At 40.5% G+C, this 16,924-nt stretch overlaps 1 protein-coding gene across 1 annotated transcript in view; it reads right to left on the reverse strand.

The window, feature by feature from the left end:
• LOC120521452 (NACHT, LRR and PYD domains-containing protein 3-like) overlaps positions 1–16,924 on the reverse strand; it is a 91,176-nt gene that overhangs the window by 73,955 nt on the left and 297 nt on the right. Inside the window, exons 2-4 of the mRNA XM_039743055.1 lie at positions 12,126–12,285; positions 2,993–3,058; positions 1,718–2,903 (exon numbers count right to left, since the gene is read on the reverse strand). Of these exons, the coding sequence (XP_039598989.1) occupies positions 1,718–2,903; positions 2,993–3,058; positions 12,126–12,285 (1,412 nt within the window). The remainder of the gene's footprint in view (positions 1–1,717; positions 2,904–2,992; positions 3,059–12,125; positions 12,286–16,924) is intronic.

The raw sequence follows: 16,924 nt of genomic DNA on the forward strand, positions 1-16,924 counted from the left end.
GCCAGATCGAATGTTATTTACTTATTTACCTTTATTCATTTACTTACTTCCTACAGCGTAAAGTCATAAGTAGACTGCAGAGCTTCTCAGGTACATATACAAAGTACAGCAATGACAAAAGTGCGACATGCATTCTCTCTCTGATGTAGAACCGTCGTCATCATCTGAGTTCACCTCTGTTATAGCGCGTCTTTATGTGAAAACAGCAGTGTCAGATGGGGAGGGGTGGGGGGGGGAGAGTTAACGCAAATGAGAGAATAAAACTGAATAAAAAAAACAAAGCAAACCTTTCATCATAAATTTACACCGGCTGTTACAGACTGAAATGAAATGTATGTTTTTACTCTAAAGTACAGTAGTAATAAGAGTAGCTCACTTCTCAAAATTGACTCGTCTGGGGTCGAACCCATGACGTTTTGATTACCAGTCAACAGCTGACACCGTTGCACCACGGAAGCGGTCGTAGTAAATATGTGTCAATGTCGCACCCTAATGCGGGTTGTTTTTTTTCTGCAGTTATATTCTTGAATAAAAGCATATTTGTGTTATATTTGTACCTTTTGTGAAAGTGTTCATTTGATATTTGGACTTCAGGCTTCACACATTATAAACTTCATGTCTACATTTTGTCAATTATTGCTAAAACATGAAAAATGTTTCTTTTTTAACAATGTGTGTACATAGATCGTTGTAGACACGGAGCACACATGAAATGCAAGTGTTCCAAATAACGATATAGTTTTTATAAAAGGTGTCATTTTGCATGACTTCTCACTCTGTACAACTACAAGCAACTGACATGCAGGTAAACAGACTTGAGCTGAGAAAACTGTGCGCCGGTGGGGGATGTGAGAGCAGGCTGCTTGCTGCTTATCGGCACATTTACAGGACAGAAGACGCTGACGGAAAGGTGCAAAGCGATTTAAGGTGGGATGGATCTACGAGTTATTTTAATATGCTTTGGTAATTCTAGTGTTAAACACATGTTTCACTGACCTCATTAAAAAGATTCAGCATATTGGGACTTGCAAGATTCCAAATATTGTATTTACAGAAGTTCTGAAATAAAAGTGAAAATAATGAAATAGCAACAATTCAAAGAAAAAAAAAACCTTAAAAGTGTGTATCTGGAAAACCAAACACATGGGTTGGCGAGCGAAGTGAGCAGGGGGCGAAGCCTCCTAGTTGTGAAAAATCAATCCTCCAGCTTCCTGGCCATCCATTTTTTGGCCCACAGTCTGTCTGCAGATGGTGCAAAGGAACTGGAGATTCATTGATTCTCTGGGATTCACATTCCTCTGCATTCTCGTGAACACACTTTAAATTTATTTCTCAGCCTCTATGGTCACATTCACACAATATAATGTTTCACATCGTTGTTTAATTACTAACTAATACAGTAAGAAAATGAAAATTTTCATCCATCTTTTTAATCTGCTGATCTACACCAGTGGTACCGGCTCATTGTCTGCACGAGGCGGCTTTAATGACTCTAAGAGTATGAAACAGATATGACAGCGTGAGGTCAGGATTGTTCAGACGAGTTGTAAAGGATCATCAAGAATAAGATGGCATAATTATCATGTCATTAGCGGTTGACCTCACCTCCTGTTGAGTAGGTGGGGCTTATTAGAAGGTCCTATGACAGAGGAGCTCAGTGCCCTGACACAAAGTGCCATTACTGACAGATAAAACTTGTCAAAGTCGCATCACTCACCGAACTGCACTGCAGCAGCTGAGCCCCGACTCCAGTCTCTTGATGCTCTCAGGGGTCAGAGGTGTGCCTGACAGGTCAAGTTCTTCAAGCTCTCCACAGCAACTGATGACAGCGGCCAGCACAGCACAGTCCACAGCAGATAAAGTCATCTTTCTAAAGTTCATCTTTAAATCCTCTCCAATGGTGTCTCTAATTAACTCCTTATTCTGAGCCTCACAGAGCCACTGACCTACTTGCAGAGCTTCATTTTTTACTTTTTCAGGTGTCATGAAGTGGCTCTTCAGTGCAGAGCAGATCATCCAGCAGTATGATGGATTGAAGCACATGGTGTACAAGATGGTGTTCTCCTCGATATACTGAAAAGCCTCAGCAGCCAGAGCAGTGTCACCAAAGAACTTCTTACAGTACATCAGCCTTTGTTCAGGGAAAAACCCCAGGATCTCTACAAACTGATCGACTCTTTCCATGTCCATGGCTTCCAGGGCTGTTGGTCTGCTTGTTATCAGGACTGAACAGCCCTTCAATAATGTCCGACTGACCAGACTGGTGACCAGGATGTGGACAGGCACCTCAACGTCTGGGTCTGAGCAAAGCTGACTCTGTGTCACATCCAGTTTGTGTTTGTACTCATCCAATCCATCGAATATAAACAGGAGAGTTTCAGGATTCTTCAGAACATCTTTCAGTGGATCATTACTGAGATATTTATAGTGCCTTTCAATCAGTTTGGTCAGTGACATTTGTGTCTCATTCTCATTGTCTAAGAGGTTAAGCTCTCTGAATTTAAACAGGAACACAAATGCAAACCTCTGGTACTGAGTGCCTCTGGCCCAGTCATACATGATCTTCTGAACCATGGTGGTCTTCCCTATTCCCACCATCCCACTGACCACTATGATGTTGACTGGATTTACACTTACAGGACTTTTCCTAAACAGCTGCTCAATCCTGATTCTCTCACATTTCTCTGCTTCTCCTTTCTTCATGAGCTCTTCATGGATCCTTCCAGTTTTCATAAGTTCATGATCAGTCTCCTTATGGTTTCTTGGGTCCTGTTCAATGGCCACCAACTCTGTGTATCGAGTCTCAAAGCCCACAGCTGTGGTATGTACATCTCCAGGAGAAGCCTGAGTCCCCAGAGTTCTTGTGAATTCAGACACAGCTTGTCTGAGTGTCTCATGGAGGTCTAGAAGTCAAAATGAGAATGCATGAGGAGACCTGATGAGCACAGGACTGGAGGAACTGCTGAGTAGATGTGTAAATGAAAGGAGTTACCTTTAATATGAGGGTCAAGGACAGGTGGCTCGTTTCTGGTGTCAATCTCCTCTAAGAGTTTTTTTCCTGTGATAAAAGAATTAAAGACAGGTGGATCAATCACAGCAGTGAGGGGGGCCATCCTGGACAAAGCTTTACTTCCTGACGTTTGAACTTTATAAAACTGGGCTCCATTATTGTAAATGTGAATAAATTTGATGAATTAGTGATAGACATATAATGGGACATGAGGGTCAGACCAGTGACATGTATCCAGTTTTTTTGGAAGCTATTAGTCATTCACATGAAGGAGACATCAGAAATGAGAAAATCCACAGAGTAGAATAGTGGGCATATTGAGGGCAATGCCAATGTAGAGAGTCCAGAGCAAAACTCAGACAGGATAGACGAATCAGAACATCGGAGTACTGGACATGTGAGCAATGTACAAAAACAGGCCAATTCAAATTACAGCATATCACTTTTCACATTTTCTTACATTAAACTTCATTGTCTACAAATCTCCCCACTCCTGTGTTCTTTTTAGGTACTTCTGTAATAATTCAACTAATTCTCCATTATCTGCCCTTCCATCTAGTATGTAATGATTGTGAAATTTAACTTATGATATTCTTATCAGATTGTGTATTTGTATTATAAAGAGCACCAACTCCAGCACTGAACCCTAAAGGACACCACTTTTAACGTCGCCTCATTCAGAAGAAGGTAAACCTACACAAGTCCATCAAGGAAAGACACAGAACAAGGCAATGGGTCCTCTTATTTAACAAGATGAACTGTTTCTCTGTAATCTTCTGTTTCTCAACATGTGTGTACAGGACATTCCTGTGGATGATACCTGATGTTTCTCTTGTCCTGTCAACAGGAAAGAGCGTAATAACGGCAATCTTCAACTGCTTCTTCAAGCCACTCCTTCAGAGACTCCCTTCTTCTTGGCCTGTGGAACTGTCAGTCTGAAGTTGACAAAGCGAACTTTATGCCAACATTGGCCACCCAAAGTGTTCTCTAGGTTGTGGTATTGACTGAGATATGGATCCATCCAGAAAATATGGCAACGCCTACAGAACTTTCCCTCGGAGCTTCTGCTAAGGGGCTTCAATGAGATGGGCATGCTTCTCTCCTCCATCCCAGATGATTGATGTCCACTTCTATTCCTTGTTATCCAGAACATTTACCTGGACAGTCCAACTGCTAGTAAACTCATTCTTCTTTATTCTTTCAACTGTTACAGCTCCACAGACCACAAGTCAAGTTGTGGAGCTTGCACTGGTACAATGTGTTGCCACACCCACTACATGACGAAACAACTCGGGATCCCAGTTTACAACCCCCCAGGCAGACAGTCCAACCCTCCGGAAATGACCCTCTATCTGCCGCAGCCAGGTGTTTTGTGGGCTACTCCTTGGCCTGGTCCAGCCACTCGGGTCCCCAGCAATGAGGATCTTACAAGCTGGATCACCCTCGAGGAAACACACCACATGGCTGTAGTGCCTTAATTGACTCTCCCTCACAATGTAGGTAATGTGCCTCATTCGGGAGTCCATGAGCAACCACTCATTCGACACAAAGTCAAACCAACAGTACCCAAGGATTTTCCAGAGAGACACAGTACCAAAGGAATCCAGTCTTTGTCTCAGGTCGCTGGATAGCCTCCATGTATCGCAACCATATAGCAAGACAGGAAACACCAGGACTCTAAAGACTCTAAAAGGACTCTAAAAGACTCCACAGAGCACCAACTGACAAAACTGGCAAACTGCTGGACTTGTTCTCTCACAAAACTGCACCCCCACAAAATGAACTGTCACTCCACTTACACACATCAGACCACTTTTTAGTTTTGTTCTCCATGTTTCTTCCTGCTTCTACCATTACAGTTCCTCTCACTGTGTCCTTTCTACTGTCAGCTCACTCACTCCCACCAGTTTCTCTTTCCTGGTCTCCTCTACTCTCCCACGAGAGAAAGACTTTCAGAGACTAAGGTCATAAAACTTATAAAACTGCTTCTAGGCAAAGGCAGAGCAGTAACAACAGTTATGTGGAGCTTCCACCTGCAGCTAAAGTCACTTCAGTACACTTGTACTTTGTCAGCATGCCCGTGTCGATTAAACACAGGAAGCTCTGTAGTCTACTTGTGACTTTACACTGTAGGAAGATAAGGAAATAAATCAAGGTAAATAACATTCAACCTGGCTTTTATATAAGTAACATGTACATGTATTTCATATAAAGACAATCACAAACACGACTTTGCCCGATACGTTGGCGAGCTCTGTAGGTCGTGTTGTTTCGTTGAAGAAAAAGTGTGGAGCAGACTGACTGGCAGGATGACGCCCGACCTCATCCTTTATCCAAATGGTGCCATCTTTCACCTTTATGCCTGGTGCAGCTGTGTTGTTCTTATATGTGAGTGGACATTTCTTGTGGTGAGGGCTTCTGTTCTCTTCCTCTGAAGTAGAACCCTCATCCTCATCTGAGTTCTTCTCTGCTATAGCATATCTTTATGTGAAAACAGCAGTGTCAGATCAGGGGGAGTGTGAATGCGACTGACAGAATAAAACTAAATGAAAAAAAAAAAAAGCTAACCTTTACAAGTACTGTAAATTTACACTGTCTGTTACAGACTCAAATCAAATGTATGTTTTTAGTGTATAATAGTAACAATAAGAGCAGCCCACTACCCAACATGGTAATTCTGGAGAGCACCCGGATTCAATATCGCGACCTGTTGATTAGGAGTCAGCAGTTCTTACCACTGTATTACCAAAGCTGTAATGACAATGGAGTACATTAACCTGATTTCTTTTTCTTCGGTTATATTCTTGAATAAAAGCACACTTGTTTTGTTATATTTGTACCTTTTGTGAAAGTGCTTATTTGATATTTGGACTTCAGTCCACACTTATTATACACCCATCCATCCATCCATTATCCAACCAGCTATATCCTAACACAGGGTTAAGGGGGTCTTCCGAGGCCAATCCCAGCCAACACAGGGCGCAAAGCAGGATTAAATCTCGGGCAGGGCGCCAGCCCACAGCAGGGCACACACTCACACACACACACACCAAGCAAACACTAAGGACAATTTAGAATCACCAGTGCACCTAACCTGCATGTCTTTGGACTGTGGGAGGAAACCCACGCAGACAGACACGGGGAGAACATGCAAACTCCACGCAGGGAGGACCCGGGAAGCAAACCCAGGTCTCCTTACTGCGAGGCAGCAGCGCTACCACTGAGCCACTGTGCCTCCCCACATTATACACTTCATGTCAAATTTTGTTGTTAGTACTAAAACATGAAAAATGTTTCTGTTTTAGTTATGTGTTCAATATTTCTTGTATTTCTCACATTTCCTGTCAAGCTACACTTACACGTAGTAGATACAGAACACACATGAAATGCATGAGCTCCAAATAACGAGATGTTATTTTCCCTATGAATCTCCAGGCACCTCACACGTAGATAAAGAGATTTGAGCTGGGAGATCTTTTTGCCCAAGATGAGCTCTGGTGGTGGTGGGGGTGTTATAGCAGGCTGCTTGCTGCTTATGCTGATCGACACCTTTACAAAACAAAAGACGCTGATAAGGAGAGGAACGAAGGAATTAAAGTTGGCCTAGGATTACAAGTTTTTTAGTAGGCTTCAGGGATTCTAGTGTTAATCAACTTGGAGAGATGAAACTGCAAGTTCGAGAAAGCACAAAACCAAGAGTTTCACACACCTCTCAGTTGAAGTGCGCTTTCATTAGTAAGTGCGGCCCGTCATATCAGTCAAGCACCGTGGCACCAGCGCCTTCATCGACAGTCACACTTGAACAGTCAGAATTCGATAGACTCCTACAAAATCTCCATGAGCTTGAGTCTATAGTAAAAAAACAGGAACAATCGAAACACCTTCCACTAGCGCAAGGGCTGACACTCAGATTTCCAGACAAGAGCTGATAGATGTGCTCGCGCAGAATCAAGCTGAATGTCAGAAGGCAGTCACTGAAATGGCTAAAATGTTAGCCCAATAAAGGAAGCCCCTTATTCTGCACCTCCGGCACTGCATGGTGAAGTACCACACAGACAGGTCCCATTATTTGTAGGTGATTAAGTGGCTTTCATTAGGGCCTTTGATCACACTGTTGGAGATGTTTAAGAGAACCCTGAAGATAAATTAGATCACCTAATTCAATATACAACAGGTCCTGCTCAGGAAATGATTAAGGGCTGTGTGTGACTGCCACCAAAAGGCTATGCAAAGGCCAGGACGCGAGTTGAAAGTTACTATGGCAACCAAATATTCATAGCTGATACATACACAGATAAAACATTGAAGTGGTCTCAAATAAAGCAAAATGATGGAGAGGCTCTGAGAGAAAAGCAACCTTTCCTGACAACTGTATGGACTCCATGGCCAATGCAAGGAGCCGTGATGCGTTCAACAGCAACCGATACATCCGTACCATAATCTCAAAGCTCCCATATACTTTACAAGATAAGTGGTGAAATACAACTTATAAACTTGGAGCAAGAGAAAACAGAGAGGCAGATATTGATGATCTAGCTACCTTTTTACATTGACAGGCTAAGATGTTAATGCATCCCATTTATGGAAAAGCTTCGACAAGAGTAGGTCACCTCTAAAGTACGGCCAGAGATCAGGAAGTATCTTCACTACAAGTATTTCTGATGCTGCTGAAAGGGGGACTCGAGAAACCTCCGTCAAAAAGACTGTTACTGACTTCTGTGGATTTAAAAAGCTTTGTGTATTCTGCAATAGCCAGCATACTCTCATTGAATTAGTAAAGTCAAAGTGTTACCGCATAAAGTAAAGAAATGACTTTTAAAATCAGGAGGTTTATGTTTTCACCATCTAAAACAGGGGCACCTTGGTAAGAATTGTAAAGAATGAATGAAATGTCAGTCACGTTCTTTGCAGCACTCAGATATCCTGCATATAAAAAGAAGGTGGAGCAACATCTACTGAAGGGGAACCAAGACTGGAACTTGTGCCTTTACTGGGGCCAGTGAAGAATGTGTACTGCATGTGGTTCCTGTTAAGTTAAAATCTAAGAAGAGTGAAAGGTATGTAGAAACATACGCCTTTATAGACCTCGGCAGTACAGTAACAATCTGCACTGAAAGGCTCCAGAGACAGTTAAACCTTCAAGAGAGAAGAACACAAGTATACCTCAAAACTATGAGTAACTATTATGATGATGATTCAAACATGCTAACTGAATGCTCTGTCAGATTTGCCAGTCTGTGGTCTCAATGATGATGAATATATTGATTTGTCAAAGGTCTTCACACAGGTCTCCATTCCAGTGAACAGAGGAAGTATTCCACTACAAGAAGATATCGATAAGTGGGCATATCTTTAAGAGGTACGTCTATCTCATACTGACTCTGAAGTTGATCTTTTAATAGAAATCAACAACCCAGAAATCTTCAGGCAGTCACGAATCATACCTAGCCAAGGAGATGGACCTCATGATGTGAAGACTACACCTGGATGGGCGGTCGGTGGACAATACAAAGAGATAGATGACCTCTTAAAACAAAGTGGCAAGCTGTCCAAACATTCGATCAATCGTGTGTCAATAACAGAGATTGAGGATATGCTGCTGCAACAGTATAGCACAGATTTCCAGAGCGCAGCTGTGAAGAACAGGAGGAGATGTCACAAGAGGACATCAAGTTCATGTGCATAGCCTCAGAATCTGTGAGACTGGTAGGTGACCACTATTGTTTAAATTTGCCTTTGAAGGATGAAACACTTAAAATGCAGAATAATCGCTGTATTGCTGAACAGGATGCTATTGGACTCAAGAGAAAACTGAGCAAAAATTCAGGTTTCCACAAAGACTATAAAACGTTCATGAGAGACATTATTGAGAAAGGTTACGCTGTCAAGGTACAAAAAGAAAGCCTGAATTACAATGAAGGCAGAGTGTGGTACATCCCACATCACGGTGTGTATCATCCAAAGGAAAATAAGATTTGAGTGGTCTTTGATTGCACTGCCACCTACCAGGGGATTTCACTTAATTAACAATTATTAAAAGGCCCTGACCTAACTAACACACTCATTGGCATCCTTACAAGATTCAGAAAGGAGCCAGTAGCATTAATGGCAGACATTAAGTCAATGTCCTACCAAGTTAAAGTACCAGATAAAGACACTGATCTTTTACGCTTTTTATGGTGGCCTGAAGGTAATCTAAGTAAAGACCGTGAAGAATTCAAAATGGCAGTACATCTTTTTGGTGCCACTTCTTCACCCAGTTGTGCTTCTTATGCTTTGCGTAGAACAGCTGAAGATGCCAGAGATACATTTCCTGAGGAAGGTGCTGACACCGTTCTCAATAATGTCTATGTGGATGACTGCTTAAAGTCGGTGGCAACAGAAGAACAAGCAATAAAGCTGGCAAAGGACCACCAAGCTCTATGCCATAGAGGTGGATTTCATTTGACCAAGTGGATGAGTAACAACAGAGCAGTTTTATTGTCTATTCCTGAAGAAGACAGAGCTCATGAACAAAAGGACTTAGACTTGAGCCACAGTCTTCTTCCTACAGAACGTGCCCTGGGTGTCCAGTGGTGCACAGAAACAGACAGTTTCAAATTTCAGATGAAGTTACAAAACAAGCCCACTACAAGGCGTGGTATTCTGTCTGTTGTTAGCTCAGTTTATGATCCACTTGGCTTTCTAGCACCCACTATACTGCCAGCAAAGCTTATTCTAATAGACTTGTGTAAAGAGAAATGTGGATGGGATGAAGAAGTAGAAGTCAAACACACTCAGAAATGGAAAAAATGGATGGATGACTTACAGTTACTTACAGACTATAAAGTGAACAGATACATCAAACCTGCCTGGTTTGGGAACCATAAAGTCAGCACAAATGCACCGTTTTGCAGATGCCAGTGAAGATGGATATGGCACTGTCACATATCGTCTCCTGACTAACAAAGAAGGCAAAAAACATTGTTCATTGCTGATGGGGGAGTCAAGAGTTGCACCATTGAAGCAGGTCACGACTCCAAGATTAGACCTGACAGCAGCCGTTGTGGCAGTCAAAATGCTAAAAGGTGAGCTTCATCTACATTTTGGACTGACAGCACCTCGGTGCTAAAATACATTTCAAATGAAAGCACTCGATTCAAGACCTTTGTTGCAAACAGAATCTCCGTGATCAGAGATCATTCACAACCTTCACAATGGAGGTGCGTCACATCTGCCCTTAATCCGGCTGATCAAGCATCCAGAGGGCTAAGCATAGAAAACTTTCTCAAAAGCACCACATGGTCACAAGGTCCAAGTTTCTTATTGAAGCCTGAACACGAGTGGCCAAAAGACCAGATCAACTGAACGATTCAGTTTCTGAAGATGATCCAGAAATCAAAATCTGTACAGTTAACATGACAAGAACAGAGGAGGCGACCGAGCCCACCAACAAACTAATCACTCACTTTTCAGATTGGCCAAGCTTGAAGAAAGCAGTGGCTTGGCTCCTCAAGTTTAAAGACATACTGCTGCTTTTAAAAAATGAAAGACAAACATTTCAACTAGAAGTCAGTCAGTCTGAAAGTAATCCAGAAGAACAAAAATCACTCATCACAAAGCACATGAAAAGTACAAACTGATTTTAGAACCAGGAACAAACTTTCTTGGAGCAGAAGACTTGGCTAAAGCTGAAACAGAGCTTATACGCCTCAGTCAACTGCAAAAATTTACAGAAGAATTAAAGACTTTTCAATCCACCATCAGCCTCTCATCAAGGTGGAGTGTGGGAGACAAATCAGAAGCATAAGAAAGATTCTAAACTCAACACTAAAACAACAGACACTCGATGATGAAAGACTCCAAACAATGATGTGTGAAGTTGACTCAATCATCAATAACAGACCTCTGACAAAGACATCAGACGACCCAAATGACTTGGAGGCACTCACACCCAATCACTTGCTGTTAATGAAGACACAACCTGACAAGCCTCCTGGACTCTTGTCTAAAAACGACCAACACACACTCGGAGACGCTGTAAGTAACTTCAATACACAGCTGGTTTGTTTTGTAAAAGATGGACTAAGGAGCATTTACCAACACTTCAAGAACGTCAGAAATGGCTTACAGCAAGAAGAAACTTTGAACAGGGAGGTTGTTTTAATTGTAGATGATGCTGCACCTCACAATTCCTGAGTAATTAAAGGAGCGACTCATCAAGACAATGGCAGATGGCAAAGGGGCAGTCAGAAGAGTTTGTGTGCAGCACACTGGACAGACCTGTGAATAAACTGGGCCTGCTGCAAGAAACTGCCAAAGTTTGAAATAAGAAATCCTTAAATGTTTGTTTGCAGTGTTCTTATTAGTGACTTGAAAACTGCGTTAGTTAATGTAAAAGTAAAGTTAGTGGCTCTTATTAAGTAAAGTATAGTATAGTAATTATGTCAGCTCCTGCATAGCTAATTAGGGGTCAGAAATGTAAGAGCCAATCTTAGAAAGTGAATTCTTAAGTTAAATTCATATTAGTGTTTGTGTGATCTCTACAGAACATTAGCTTCTACATAGAATATGGTGTAGTCTTTCACGCCATGTAAGTTAATATGAGATTGAACTTTCTTGCTATATAAATAATAATGTGTGTTAATTGAGTCAGTGTGTGTTTGGAGTTAGTCTCATTGCTAGCATGGCCTGGTAGACTCATTTTGCAGTTTACAAGTGAGATAACTTCAAGAAACAAATAAGATATAGAAGCTTTAAACAGGACTTTTCTTAATCTTTTCTTTTCTTTTCTTTGCTGTATCAATTATTTCTCTATTTTTGTGAACTGTTTTACTTTGAAGTTTTACTAAAGCTTTTAGAAATGAAGATATTTTGTCTGTGGAATCATTTCAACGTGTCAAGCTATCGTTGAATCCCATGAAGCAAACTAAAGCTGCAGAACCTTAGTAATTCTGAATAAACGCAGCTACATAGTGTATAATAAAACATTCTTGATATCAAAATAAATGTCAAAGAGCAGGCCTTCTTCATGTCTCACCACTCAATGTCCTCTTGTCGTCACTCTGGTCCTTCTAAGGAGGACAATAAGAGGACATTGAGTGGCCTTTCACAACAACATGAACAGACGCTGTACCTGATGAAGTCGATGTCTTGATGTCCCACTGGCTGATCTTCTCCAAACTCTTTTTCAGACATGACAGCTCATTTCTCAGGTCCTCAGAAGAGAAATCAGCAGTGACAGTGAAGCTGAGCGAGTCTCCATCAGCAGGAAGGACACAGCGAGATGAGAAAGTCTGCATCAGGAGAGAAGAGGGGATGAGATTTCAGAGAGGATCAAGAACAAAAATCATTTATTAGAAGATCTTTAACACTGTGCCAATGTCTTCAAAATTTTTCATTCACCCTGTAAAGCCTACTTCCCCCAAAACACACATGAAGAAACTCCTATGTTCTTATTGTCACAGCAACTGCCCACCGATAACCACCTTTGTTTCGATTACATCTCGCCTGAAGAAGGGGCCTGAGTTGTCATGAAAGCCTGCATATTATAATCTTTTTAGTTAGCCAATAAAAGGTGTCATTTCACTTGACTTCTCACTACATCCATAATGGCCAACACGGTACAACACCCTCGTACTACACCTTTGTTTTGTAACTGTGTCAGTTAGCAGCGCTGAACCTCCATTGACCCATCCCTCGTTCAGCCAGCCGTTTGCCACTCCTGACTCTGACACTCTCTGTGTAACACCACCAGCTCAAATTCTCTAACTTACAGCACAAGTCTGCTTTGAAAATTTATATGGCAAAGAGTTGAGCAGAGATATGTTAGCAATGATATATCAGTATTTGAAATGCAGACAGTTCATGTGTGCTCCATGCTACAACAATCTGTGTAAATGTACGACAAAACAAGAAATGTTACGTCTTGTAGACACAAAGCAAATGTATGTCTTTATTATATCAAATATAACTGCTTGAATGTGAGTTTTTATTTTTGACAATCGCACTTCTGTGACATCAACCATTAAACAATTTGTCTTTATTGAGCTTACTTTTACAAGAACCATACATTTACACAGACTGTTACAGACTCAGATCAAATGCACGTTTTTATTACATCAGATATGTCCGTTTGAAAATGAAACACGTTATCACACATATGAATGCAAACATCTTATTTTGTACCGACTGATATTTGGACTTCACAGTCTTTACACATTCACAGCGACATGTCATCTAAGCGATTTCTTTACATTTGTTTTTATTTTTGAATAAAAGCCAAATTGTTTTGTGACTGTGAAGTTCAAATATTTTCAAAATAAGATGTGGAATGTGAAGATACTCTCCAAAGTCCTAGCTAGAAGGATGGAGAAAGTGCTGCCTTCAGTAATATCACAAGACCAAACTGGATATATTGAAGGCCGACACTTAGCTTCCAATCTCCGACGCCTGTTTAATGTAATATACTCACCCACAAAGTCTAACATCCCAGAGATATTATTATCATTGGATACAGAAAAAGCATTTGACATGATTGAATGGAACTATCTCTTCACTACATTGGAGAAATTTAGGTTTGGCCCAAACATTTGTGCATGGATCAAACTACTGTATACCAGTCCAGAATGTTCAGTTTGTATTAACAACATGAATTCAGACTCCTTTAAACTACAGTGTGGTACCAGACAAGGATGCCCCCTGTCACCACTGCTCTTTGCAATCGCCATTGAGCCACTGGCAGTTCACTGTCAAAACGCTTATGAGATAAAGGGGATTATCAGAGAAGGACTTGAACCAAATATTTCTCTGCAGATGATATGGTACTGTAGATATATAAGATCAACAGAATACTGTGCCTGCAGTCCTAACAGCACTTACAGAATTTCAAAAGATCTCTGGTCTCAGAATTAATTTGACTAAAAGTGTGCTCTTTCCAGTGAATTCTCAAGCACACAATATTAGATTGGACACCTTCCCTTTTATCATCGCAGATCAGATTAAATACCGAGGGGTTAACATAACAAGTAAACATAAAGCTCTTTATTAACAAAATGTTGCTGTCTGCATGGAAAGAATTAAGCAAGACTTGCACAGATAGTCAACCCTTCATCTCACTTTATCTAGAAGAATTAAAGTTGTTAAGATGAATATCCTTCCTAAAATTCTCTTTTTATTTCATAACATTCCAATATACTTCAATAAATTATTTTTTTAGAAATTAGACTCAACCATAACCTCATTTATTTGGAATTCAAAACATCCACTTATTCAAAGAGCGACCCTACGAAGACCTAAGGCAGATGGTGGCATGACTCTACCTAACTTTCAATTTTATTACTGGGCAGCAAATTTACAAGCAATAAAAACCTGGACATGGACACAAATAGACAAACACACACAGGCTTGGTCTACAATAGAAATAAAATCCTGCAGCTCTTGTTTATATTCCTTGCTTTGTACCCCAATAAGTACAAGTTATCGCCAATTTACTAACAACCCAATGGTGCTTCACTCACTCAGAATATGAACCAATGTAGAAAGCATTTTAAGATAGAGAAGCTTTTATCTGTGGCACCTCTGCACGATAATCACCTTTTTCCGCCCTCTCAAACGTACGCAGCTTTTAATGTCTGGAAAACATCTCTCTTGTTTAAAATTGTCCAAAATGTTTCCAGGCCAAGATCTAACCTGCAAACATTGCAATCGAGCTCCAGCCTCACTAGGTCACATGTTTTGGGCCTGCATCATATTAACATCATTTTGGACCAAAATCTTTAAATGCCTTTCAGACAGCCTTGGTGTCCCAATCCCTCCTAACCCACTAACGGCTGTGTTTGGTGGGCTCACAGAGGGGCTTAAAGTAAAGGACAAACAAATTGTAATGGCCTTTACTTCACTATTAGCACGTAGACTTATCCTGCTCAACTGGAAGACTCCTAACTCTCCCATTTTAAGTCAGTAGGTAACTGATGTTATATATTATTTGAAATTGGAAAAAAAAAGTAAATTCTCACTTAGAGGGTCTTTATAAAACTTGTTCAAAACCTGGCAGGATCTAATCGATAACATTTTAGAATAAGCATTTAAATTGAGGAAGTGGATTCTGTCTCCTCTTATTTATTTATTTATTTATTTTTACTATTATTAAAGTTTTATTCGGTTGGCCTAGCTCTCTTTGTCATGGGTGGGAGTTGATTTGTTTCGAACTTCATTTTGTTAAACTTGACTTGCTAATATGGAATGCTACTGGATTTTAATAAAATCAATAAATTTAAAAACAAAAAAGACATGGAATATTAAATAAACACTTTCACAAAAGGTATGACGAAACAAGTGTGCTTTTATTCAGGAATAAAACTGAATAAAAAGAATCATTTAAATGACATGTTGCTGAATGTGTACAGTCTTGGAAGCCCAAATAGCGTTTCCATATCAAGACGTCTTCATACATGAGTGTGTGTTTGTGTGTGTTTCACATTCATTCAGTCATACCTGAAATAATAAACACACTTCTGTTGAGTTACTGTCTGTGTAGGTTTCTTGGTTGCAAAAGTTAATAAGAAATTACAATTTAGGTCTGCGTGTCGGTAGATGTCACAGAAGTGCGATTGGCAGTTATCAGCAGGAAATTTGTTGAGGTGGTAAGGCCATTCGAATTTCCTCACGTGTGTTGGGAAAAATAAGGTGATCAAGGGAAACAAGTTTGGTGGGGATTCCTGTGTTAATGGATCGTTTCTTGCTGTACCACCTCAGCTCAGGAAAAGTTACTTTGGGAAATTCTTCAAGGTGGCCACTTCCAAAAAGAAAGAGGACTCGATACCCAAGTGAGACGATCTTCTCTCTGGTCTTAGATAGTTTGTGTTTGTTACATTCACCGTAAACTTTGTGTTTTGTTTTGCTCTTTATTTCTTTCCTTTTCATGCTGCTTATTTAACTATTGGTTGGTATCTATCACCATGGCAATATCCCAGAAATTGTCACAATTGACTATACTGTACAAAGGTCTTCAATATTGCAGTATGCTTATGACGTCTGTTTTATTCCTTCCAGTTTCTTATACGTGCCCCAGATGGAGACAGGGTTCACATCAAGGATGACACAACAGAGAGACAGAAGACAAACCAGTAAACTACGTTATGTGTCCGCGCCACACATGATGGGCAGTCAACTGGGATTGAAATGTGGAGATCACCTCTCATTCATTTATTGGTTATTAATGACAGAGTATTTCAGTGTAGTGAGACATAAGAGATCGACTTGACTTTCAATAAGCTGTTCATGCAGGACACCATAAGAGCAGAGTAATCAGACTGTAGATAAGGGGACTGAGGGGACAGCGGCCAGGTGGGCAAAGAACTGACTTGACAAAGAGAGCAAGACATTGGGCTTTTCAGAGTTCTGAGGTGAAATCAATTCAATTAAATGTAAATAAATATACATGAAGTAAGAGAGCTCCTCAGTATAATTACACAATGGAAGGTCTGCACTAGAAGGTGTAACTTGTGATGAAGACTTGTGGCCCTTTGTGTACTCATCACCATCCTCAGCTAGTAGAGATTAGAGAAGGCTAGTGAGAAGCTGAGTTATATAGTGTCCATGATGTGTGAAGTATAAATCAAGAAGAGAATCTCCATCACATGAAGAACACACTTGTGAGTCCAGTTCAGGAATATTGTGTGCAGTGCTGGTCTCCATATTAGAGAAATGAACAAACAGCACAAAAGAAAGACGAGGGAAGAGAGACTGGACTGTGGGATTTGAAGGATTTGAATCTTATGAGTTTTAGAATAGAAATATTAGGAGGTGATATGACAGAGATGTTTAAAAAGCAGAGACTCAGAGACTTTTATACATTTTGACAATATTAGAGGAATATGAAAAGACATTCTGTGTTGTTTTGAATGGCCTATCCTTGTCATGTTGTAAAAACTC

Source organism: Polypterus senegalus, chromosome 2 (assembly GCF_016835505.1).
Source record: "Polypterus senegalus isolate Bchr_013 chromosome 2, ASM1683550v1, whole genome shotgun sequence".
In the NCBI taxonomy this organism is placed as follows: Eukaryota; Metazoa; Chordata; class Cladistia; order Polypteriformes; family Polypteridae; genus Polypterus; species Polypterus senegalus.